A 10,759-nucleotide genomic window follows, 5' to 3' on the forward strand; every position below is an offset into this window, starting at 1 on the left:
GGACTATTTTCAGGTGCTGCATATCATTGTGCTGCTGCGCCCATGGTCTTCCTTGATTATTATGAGAGTATTGTTCCATGTCAAATCAGCCTAGAAAATCAGCACGTTTCATTTTCCGTTGGTCTTATTACAGTTTCAAACTTTATTACTGGAAATCTTAGTCACTTTTAAACGTGATGCTAGCAGGGAAGATGGTAATGGTCTAATCCGATTCAATGATCTATGCTAGGCTGGAGCTTAACGTGGTATCGCCAGACTCAGAACGGCTGGATGAACTGGAGAAAGGTAAAACTCAATTGTTTAACTCAAGGGGAGGTGGAAAATGAGTGTAATTCCACAAATGGTGGAATATCCCTTTAATGGGGTGCTGAGTGACCCCAAGTCAATAAACAAGTTAATGTTTTATTTCTCTAAGACGTTTTGCGCACACATTTTTATTTTGCCTGCACATACGATGCACAAACAATTCCAACTATTTTGGAGTCATTTGCGTGTTAAAGGACAATTCCGGCGCAAAATGAACCTAGGGGTTAATAACACATTTGTACGAGTTCGACCGTTCACTGGAATTTATTTTCATGCTAGTCGAATGTGACCAGTTTTATTGCAAACCGCTAATTAGTGTTTAACGCTAGCCTTCGGGGCACACGTACAGTAGAAAGAAATCGCTATTTCTATACCACTAACAAGGCTCAAAATAGCACCACACTTACACAGTAGCATAATGAGGGTCTCTACATGTAAACCGAAGCATTGAGAACTTTGTAAGTGTACAGGCAGTTTATTAAAAAGAAACACATTACCGTTCACGTCTGGTTCACATACAGGCAGGCGCCTTGGGAAAACGAAACTCTGGGATGTGAAGTGAATCTCATGTGAAACGTTGTTGCTGAAAGAAAGGACTGTGCAAAAGAGAAGCACTGAACGCAACAGGAGACATAAGAGATGGCAGGCTATTTGAACGAATTTGAAGACATCGAGGATGAACCCTTATTGGACGTCGGAATATAGCCTACCAACGAAGAGCTGCGGAGCTCCGTGAAAGGGCTATGAGAGAGAGAGAGCTACCTGTAGTCAATGCTGCACACAGCCTCGCACTTCTAGAAACTGTAGGCTACCTGCGGACATTGTGAAGCTATAGCCACCGAAGAGGAGTGCCTGTGTTGCATGGAGTGGGACCTGTTGCGTCGCGACCCCCAAGAGACGCAGTGTTTTGTAGAGTCTGAAGATTCCCCCTCATTGATAAACAGGGCTGTAGTTGAAACTTTTTTCCATGTCCCGAAAAGAAATTGGAGGCGATCCATACCAGAGAGACCAGATGGACATCCACTAAGTAAGTACACTATACAAGTTATGTTACATCGGAGCTTATTTCTGATAGGCCTATATTGAGCAAATTACATGATTTTAGTTCACATCGCCTGCCTGTATATGTGAACAACCAGACGTGAACGGTAATGTGTTTCTTTTTAATAAACTGCCTGTACACTTACAAAGTTCTCAATGCTTCGGTTTACATGTAGAGACCCTCATTATGCTACTGTTTAAGTGTGGTGCTATTTTGAGCCTTGTTAGTGGTATAGAAATAGCGATTTCTTTCTACTGTACGTGTGCCCCGAAGGCTAGTGTTAAAAGCTAATTAGCGGTTTGCAATAAAACTGGTCACATTCGACTAGCATGAAAATAAATCCCAGCGAACGGTCAAACTCGTACAAATGTGTTATTAACCCCCAGGTTCATTTTGCGCCGGAATTGTCCTTTAAGGGGGTGCTTAGTGACATCACTCGCCAAGCAAACAATGTTTTAAAAAAATTATGCTGCACAAATGTTTATGTTGACTGCACAAATGTGCACAAAAGATACACAAACAATTCTAACCATTTTGGAGTCATTTGGGTGTTAATGGGGTGCTGAGTGATGTCAATCCTCAACTAAAAAGTGCTAAATAACATAAGAAACAATGATGCACAAATGTTTATTTTGACTGCACAAACAGTGGGTGCTTAGTGAACCCAGGTCACAAAACAAGTTAATGTTTAATTTCTTTTAGACGGTTTGTGCAAAAACATGCACAAACAAATCAGAATAATTGTATCAATGTTTTCATCATATGGGGTGCCAATTTCACAGGGGTCACACTTAGCCATCTGCATCAAATTCAAGTGACTAATGCTTGTCTACAAAGTGATTGCTGGGTCTTCTACCACTTACTTAAAAGTTGTCATGGAGGCTTGTTACCCCTTATCGGCCACATTCAAATGACGGTGGTCACTTTCACACTCTATAGGTAGGCAACTTGTGCGCTATTTTATAGTTACCCCTGCCCCCTCCCCTTCCAAAATCTCTGTGTGAAACCTTCACAGCAACCTGACACCTGCACAAAATAGAGAGGGCGCCCACTCCTGTCTACACAGTGACCTGATATAATCAATGTGAAGAGCAAATGACAGCAAACCGATTCACACAAATGAAAGGTCACAAATGTTCCTGTTATTTTTTGCAAAAAGAAATATGCTGCGACCACCCATTTCGCCTATATGAACAACCATGCCTGCAGATCATAGAAATGTCAATCTCTAAAAATCAGCAAGTAGATTGCATAGTAAAATTTCATACCTTGACAGCCTGGTAACACAAAGTTTCATTTCTCAAAACATCCTCTTCTTGAGAAGACACAAAGACTTCAGCAACTTTAGCAAGTACAGAATGGCTCTCTCGTCTTAAAATTCCTTGGCCAAGAGTGCTGCTCTCCAGGAACATAGACACTGTACAAGAAATTATATAAAAACATGAAATAAAATGGAATTAAATGGAAAATGCAGTATTTATATAATGCCCATGTTCTATATTTATCTGACACACCTAACTGGAGATCTCCAATTGACATTATCTGAAAAAGAGAACATAAAACATTTTTACTGCCTTGATTAAGACCGTTGTTCCTTCATCAAAGTCAAGTCAAAGTCAAAGTCTGCTTTATTGTCAATTTCTTCACATGTCAAGACATACAAAGAGATCGAAATTACATTTCCCACTATCCCACGGTGGAGACAAGACATATTTTAACCAATTAGGTCCACAGACAAACATAACATTCAATAAACAATATAAAAAGTAAATAAGAAGGCACATACAATGAAGAAATAAGAGCAGCAAAATTTGGTTGAAATGCAATTGTGCATACAGTAGACAGTCAATATAATAGTGCAAAAGTCAAGCCAATAAATGGCTGAGGTAGTTCTGTTTGACCTAAGTATGCAAGTGGCATAGTGGTGCAAGTTATGTAAGAGCAGCAGAAGTGTGTTCAGAAGTGTTTTCAGGACAACAGGACAACAACAACAAGTTGCAAAGTGTGCAAGTGTAAGTGGAGTAGTGCAAGTGGAGTAGTGCAATATGGTTTAACCTGACAATACATCTTACCTGGTCGCTGTGCATTAAAGTATTAATGTGTAGCTGAATTTCTTCATAAACAATATCTGAATTCATTTCACCAATGAACTGGACCATCTACAGCAGGCAAAAATGGGACAAATTATGGACAATCTGCATTTTGAATTTCCCCTAGGGATCAATAAAGTATCTGTCTATCTATCTATTTCACATCTAACAAATATTGATTAATACTTCATTTATACATACAGACAGTTACAATGTTGTAACAAGGCTGTGATGAAAACAAATTTCAATATAACAAAAGGATGTAGTGCAGCGTTTCTCAAACTGTGGGTCGCGGAGGCATGCCAGGTGCGAACTGACGTGAAAAACAGGATTTTAAAAAAAAAACAATTATCTGTAGCCTAGGCCTAGGTAGCACCCTATGCGCAACTGTGTTATTCATAGAGAAGCGTTCGCATCAAGGCAGCTTAGTCCCGACCTGAATGAGATTTTGAACGAGGTTGTGAGATTGGCGAATTTCATAAAGACCCGGCCCTTAAAAGCGCATCTGTTCTCCGCACTTTGGCCTATCTTAGCGATATATTTGGAAAGATTACTGCATTCGCCAAAAACCTTGAGGTATGGGACAGGCGCCTCGATCGAGACAGTATTGATGCCTTTGAGAATCTGAGTGCATATGTCATGTCTGTTAACGTTACTTTGTATATAATGTACATTATATGCTAGCGCTGTCTGGCTAGCCAGCATAGTTTCATCGACTAAGTTAAAGTTTTTTCCATAGTTCAGAACCAGTTAGGCTACTAGCAGACGTTACTCTTTGATAGAACAATATGATTGGTCATTATCATATCATTATCATATCATTGTGCCTTTTAGGCCTGTAAGAACACGTTACAATCTCAGGTTAAACAGTATCATTCATGGAAAACTGGATATGTCCCCCTAGTTAAGCTTTTTTCATCATTGTGTTGTCTGTTAGCTAATGCTACCTGGCGTGGGGCAATTTTTTCGTGCCGTGATGTTGCCAGGCAACTGGATTGCGATAACTTTGTTAGCAAATGGTAGCTAGCTAGCTTCTAAGAGTTTCAAACTGAATATGTTCTATATCGATAATATGATCAAGACTCAAGAGACCCTAGTTTAACAGTATTTTTTACAGGCTGATTTATGCTTCTTCATCGACTCCATGCAGATTTTGTAAAAGTTATTGAGAAATAGACACATTATATTACAATAACCTAATTATTATACTTTAACTGTGTGTTGTCTTGATACTTCTGTTTCAGTAATGTGGGTGTAGATTGCAAATAATGTGTTGTATGACGATAGAAATGTCCTTGGTTCTTAATTAACTCATTGTATTGACCAAGTCGTGTGTGTGCAGAGAAGGTGTAATGATATTTATTATGATGTATACGATGCAAGGTATGAATGTGTGTGTGAGAAACAACTGATTGTCTCTTAGGTGCACAGACTTGTCTCTGTATCCTGATTGCCTGATGCTTATGAGACCTCTTTGCGCAGAGATGAATAAACAATTAACGAGAAAGACTCACAGTAGACCTTTAAGCTAAACACTGATTATTTGTTGGTTTTATTTTCATAGGTTGAGAGGCCTCAATGAACAGTGGACATTGAGATAGACTGAGGACAATGGACCTTTGGACTGGCACCGATCAGACATGGACACCGAAGCTTGATTTCTCTTAATAAATATCTTTGCAAGATGCAACACATATTGTAAAACACTTTACACACTAATAAACATGTCCACTGTTGTTTTCTCTGGAATTGATTTGTTTGCCATTGGTGGTGATGGATTTCCAAATGGATTTCCAAATGTATGGGCAATCTAAATTTTAGTTTATGTGTGTAATCAGCTATTAGATATGATGCAATTGCAAAATCATGTAGGTTTATCCTTTGCAACATAAGGAAGATCAGACCTTATCTGACACAGGATTCCACACAACTTCTTGTTCAGGCCATGGTCATCTCCAAGCTGGACTATTGTAATTTACTATTAGCTGGTTTACCTGCTTGTGTAGTAAGATTGTTACAGCTGATTCAGAATGCTGCCGCACGCCTGGTCTTTAATCAGCCAAAGAGGATTAATGTAACTCCTCTCCTAGTTACTCTCCATTGGCTCCCTATTAGGCAGAATTCAATTTAAATCTCTCACTTTGGCCTATAGGACACTGACCGGATCTGCTCCTTGTTATTTTAATTCAATGATCAAGACGTACATCCCCAACTGCCCACTGCGGTCTTCTGAAGAGCGTCTGTTGTGTCGACCAGACATAGGTCAAATTCAAGACTTTTCCTCAGTGGTTCCATGTTGGTGGAATGAGTTGCCCAGTGCTCTCTGTTCCTGTGATAGTTTTGGGTCTTTTAACAGGGGTCTAAAGACGTATCTGTTCAACATGCACTTAGTTCATTAACACCTATGGTTTGTATAGTATTGTTTCATTTTCATAAGGCTGTTGATTAATTTGACATTGTTGTTTATTATTGATATTCTCCATAATGTAGTCTTACCATGCTATTGTTATTTTTATTATATTATTGACTGAATGTACATTATTGTTTATTATTACTATTTTCCCTTTTTTCTCATTGTTTATGTCATTAGGCTATTGATTGAATTGACATGGTTGTTTATTATTGCTATTCTCTTTATTATAGTCTGACCAACATCTTAATTTGTTCCCTGTTAAATTTTAAGTATTATATTGTTTTGTATTTATGTTGCTTTGGACAAAAGCGTAACCATAACCATATGTAATTGGAAGCTAATAAAGGTAGCCTACACATCATAGTATTACAAGAGTGGCTTTAAACGTAAGAAAACGGTAATGATTTGTCCTTTTTTGGTCATTCAAACATGTAGATTTTTATTCACATAATTACTAGGTTGTTGCCTTTTCTATCCAGTAGGTGGCAGTCCAGGATAAGAAATAGAGCAGTAGTTGAGTAGGAAAAACGAAAACGAGAGAAAGTTATGCCCATGACATTTTAAAGAATGACAGGCTAGAAGTTTGCAATTTAGTACTGCAATTGGTAGACAGTACATTGATGTTTGATGGCTAGCTGAGTAGTTCTGTATGGACTGACAGGCTGGAAGTTTGAAATAGCCTACTGCAAAAAATGTTTTAGCCTATTTAAAATTACAAAAACGGTAGGTAAGACCATACATCGATGTTTGATGGCTAGCTGGGTAGTTCTGTACTTCAAGGATTGACAGGCTAGAAGTTTTAGATGTAATACTGCAAAAAATGTTTTATTTGTTTAAAATTACAAAAAAGGTAGGTAAGTAGGCCTAGGCTACATCGATGTTTGATGGCTGGGTGGGTTAAAATTACATAAACGGTAGGTGAGACAGTAGGCCTACAATCGTAATGTGTTTTATGAATCGTGCGTGCAGATCTAATAACCGTGCAAACCAAGTGCCCACACTATGCTCTTTGCTTCGCGCTTGGCACTAGTCACGCGATCACAATAGCTCTGCACTCGATTGCTCTTCCTTAGCTACAAGCTGTTTTTGTCTCGGTAGACTGAAATTTAATTTCACGTTTTGAAACTGAATTGTGAGAACTGAATGTGAAAGTTCCAAGAGCGACATTTTCAGTCAGGATAATTTATGTATCAGAGCAAATGAGTTCAATTTCAAAATATTATATTCAATTTCAAGTTGACGGATTCAGTTACAATCTAATGAATTCAGTTTCAACATATACTATTCAAATTTGTTTTTCCAATACAATTGTTCAAATTCAGCAATTCAAATGCAAATACAACATATTGAAATTCGGTTTAAGGTGGCACAAGTTTTACTCCATAAACCTCACTCCCCGACGCCTCAAGAGTCTGGGCTTTTAGCTCAATTGTCAGCACGCTCGCCTCCCGATCCGAGGTGCTGCTGTTCACTGGTTCGAGTCCGGGCGTGTGCAGGGCTGAATCGCGCAGGTTCAACACAACGCAGGTTCCATTGGTGCCGTGACCCGGATCGGGAGTGAGGTTTAGGGGGGTGAGTGTAATCGATGACGTCGACGCAAAAAATACGTCGACACAAAATATGAGCGTCGATTCGTCAAGCATAACGTGTGCTGCTAAATATTTTGAATTTTACACCTTCAGTGTTTTCCATACTAATCTGTGGCTGGGCACCACGAAATCAAAACCGGCCACCACACATTGATGTTCTATTTTGTAGGCCTACTATTTAAATTAAAGATAAGATAAAATAATTTCATTGAGCTGCACTTTTTACTCACACAGCCTTTCCTCGCCCCGCCCGCTCTCTCTCGTAACGAGCCCGCTGCTCCTCCTCTGCATGTGCATTTAACAAAATATGCACGATTGTTGAAGGATTGTTGTTGCCACATAGAAGCACTGCATAGAACACAGTGGGCTAAATTGCTATTAAATCCGCTTAGCATCGTGACCATGCTGCACAAATTTGTTCAAAACTGCTGCATTAAAGTTAAAGTAAACTCTGCTAAGGTCTTATCACAACATAGTACATTGAGGAGACTAAACTAAGTTAAGTTACAGTGTGCAATCAAGCAGTATCTCAAAGCTAACGTTAGAATACTGTTTGGATGTCAAGTTTAGCATGCTTAGGGTCATAGGCTGCGGAGCTTGTACCTTCTGACACAGTGACTGTCACATCTTGACTCTCACTCACTTGTGAGGGCCCTTTGCCTATTATTTCCCTCTCTTCTCCTAACTCTTTCTCCTCCTTTCCGCCTTTCTGCCTGATTTCCCTTCTCCTGTCTCCTGTGTAAATAACTGACCAATAATCAATATCATGCTTAGATAATATCCATATAAATATCTACTATTATCTACTATGCTACTATCTATATGCTACTATTGGTCCAGACTCTGATATCTAATTTTCAGTGCAGTTTAGCTAGCTGCAACTCCACTGAATTTTAGCATAAAATTTTGAGTAGGCCTTGAAGTCAGCCTTTGTTCAGGTCTGACGATTATTTATTTTGGACAATGGATTTGTGGGTATTCGAGTTTATTTGAGCTGCGTGAGACACTGTGTTGCGTTCGTTAGTTAGGACATAGCTCCGCGATGGCAGTCAACTCTACTTTCGTTTTGACATGTCAAGAGGTATCTACAACTAAGTGTTGCGTGACGGTGCGTTGATGCAAGGATAATTGTCTTCTTGGCTATTTTTCGTTAATAAATAAAACGAAATTTGAAGAAAGAAAGGTGACCTCTATGGTAGATACGGCCATAAACATGACTGGTGCGGTTTTGCATTCACATACCATAAAGTTTCGTCTCCCTCTTCAACCTAACTTTCTCCTTGTCTTCCAATGATTGGAGCTAAGTAGCCTATTCAGTAATATGTTCGCTTTAATGGCGACATAGCTAGCAATGCATCTGTATGACCCTACATGATTTCTGTTCAGCAGTCCGAAATAGCTGTTTTCTAACCAACGCTCATTAAAACGGCAACCTCACTTCATGGTCATCTCCGACTGTGTGCAGGGGGGCGTTGTCACGCATGAAAACAGGCAGATCCATACACTGGGCAGATCAGTCACACACGCAGAGGCGCAAGCGAGGACCATGGTAGAGAAGTTTTAATTTTAAACTCTCCGACTTTCTGCATCTAATAGGCTAAGCTATATAACTATTCCGTCAGATAGCTATTTGTGTCAAAAGAAATACACTTACAATTTTAAGCATTTTCAAGCACTTTTCAAACCTTGAAAACGCAACATTAAAATTCAAGCATTTTCAAGGATTTCAAGCACCCGTACGAACCCTGCATTCAGATATGTAAATAAACATAAGTTGCTATTAGTGAATTAATGGGTAGTTAATCGATAATCGAATCGAGTCGAAATCGAATCGGACTGAAAAAATGAATCGTTAGATTAATCGATGCATCGAAAAAATAATCGCTAGATTAATCGTTTAAAAAACAATCGTTTATCCCAGCCCTATAAAGGATGCCAGCTCGCTTAGCTGTGCTTGTGGAACGTTGGTAAACCTCACTCCCCGACACCTCAAGAGTGCTGCTAGCATGCGAGCCAGTAGCCTGGGCTATTGGCTCAACTGTCAGCATGCTCGCCTCCCAATCCAAGGTGCTGCTGTTCGCAGGTTAGATAGATAGATAAAAACTTTATTGTCCACTGAATGTACATACACTGGAAATTTCGAGTCCGGGCGTGTGCAGGGCTGAATCGCACAGGTTCAACACAACGCAGATTACATGTGCACCACCTACTTTGTATATATTGCTTTTTTGCACTTCTGGTTAGACAGACTCTGCACAATGACAATAAAGTTGAAACTACAGTAATCTAATCTAATTACCCTAGCAACCAACATAGCAACCACTTTATTTAGCATAACAACCTCTATATCTACCCTAGCAACAACCTAACAACGTGTGTGTGGTTATTTTGTTTTGAATCTATGATCTCCCTTAAAAAAACGAAAGGCATCATTTAGATAGGGACAAAAAAAAAATCCTCCTGTTCCTCAAACCCCACCTGTGGGGCCCGCCCCACACTTTATGAACCGAACCTGAGTGCATGAGCAGCTGCTCTGAGTCTGAGGCCATGTTGTGCATGTGATGTTTTGTTTATGAATTTAATTGAAATTGAAATTGAGAGAGAAAGAGACACACCTGGTCAAGTTTTCGACACAGCACAGGAATGTTAACCGCTTCCATCTGAACAGCAACAAGCAGCTTCACGAGGGAGAGAAGCTGTAACCTTTCCAAAGACTCCAGCCGAACTCTCTCTTTGAGAATTTTGAAAGCTTCCTGGAGCGAACGCTCTTTGCAGCGTTTTAGGGAGCTCCTGTAATAAAAAAAATAAAAAAATGTAATGATCTTAGCAATGTGATATTTTCTTACAAATCCTTATATCTTGTCAAATGCCATTGATCTGCTTTCTGCATGACCCATCAGTCAACTTCACTTGGCTAACATAACACGTGAAATGTTACCTTCTGCATTCTGTTAGTTTGCCGAAAAGAAGCTCCAGAATATCAAAATGAGATGATGATATGTCTCTTAGTTCAGGGTTATCAAAATGTGCATCCATTTCAACGTGGGATGACTAACTTGAAAAGATTTCAACTGAACATGAGCTGCACGCACGCTCGTAATGCGTCAGTGTAACCGGTGTAAGCAGCAACTTCCCACGTGGCCGCCGTCAAAATAAAAGTCCAGTCCAGTTGTATTTTTTCTCAACAATAACTTATTCATACGTTTTTAAAGCAGGACTATGTGAGTTTTCGTCTCAAACTAAAGAGCTAAATACCTACAAAACCTTGTAAATACCGTAGAGTCAGAGCACCATGTGGGAGGGAAAGTGAAAACCAGCG

At 39.5% G+C, this 10,759-nt stretch overlaps 1 protein-coding gene across 2 annotated transcripts in view; it reads right to left on the reverse strand.

Annotated features, from left to right (window-relative positions):
• LOC143106512 (tRNA (32-2'-O)-methyltransferase regulator THADA-like) overlaps positions 1–10,538 on the reverse strand; it is a 47,216-nt gene extending 36,678 nt beyond the window's left edge. For both annotated transcript variants that reach the window (XM_076270815.1, XM_076270816.1), the window contains exons 1-5: positions 10,379–10,538; positions 10,056–10,230; positions 3,421–3,507; positions 2,863–2,890; positions 2,617–2,765 (exon numbers count right to left, since the gene is read on the reverse strand). In XM_076270815.1, coding sequence (XP_076126930.1) covers positions 2,617–2,765; positions 2,863–2,890; positions 3,421–3,507; positions 10,056–10,230; positions 10,379–10,476 — 537 coding nt within the window. In that variant the 5' untranslated portion in view covers positions 10,477–10,538. The remainder of the gene's footprint in view (positions 1–2,616; positions 2,766–2,862; positions 2,891–3,420; positions 3,508–10,055; positions 10,231–10,378) is intronic.
• Between the last annotated feature and the right edge of the window lie 221 nt (positions 10,539–10,759).

Source organism: Alosa pseudoharengus, unplaced genomic scaffold (assembly GCF_046254945.1).
Source record: "Alosa pseudoharengus isolate Yale_2024_CS ecotype anadromous, Long Island Sound unplaced genomic scaffold, YU_APseudo_1.1 YU_APseudo_1.1_scf_6, whole genome shotgun sequence".
NCBI classification, from domain to species: Eukaryota; Metazoa; Chordata; class Actinopteri; order Clupeiformes; family Clupeidae; genus Alosa; species Alosa pseudoharengus.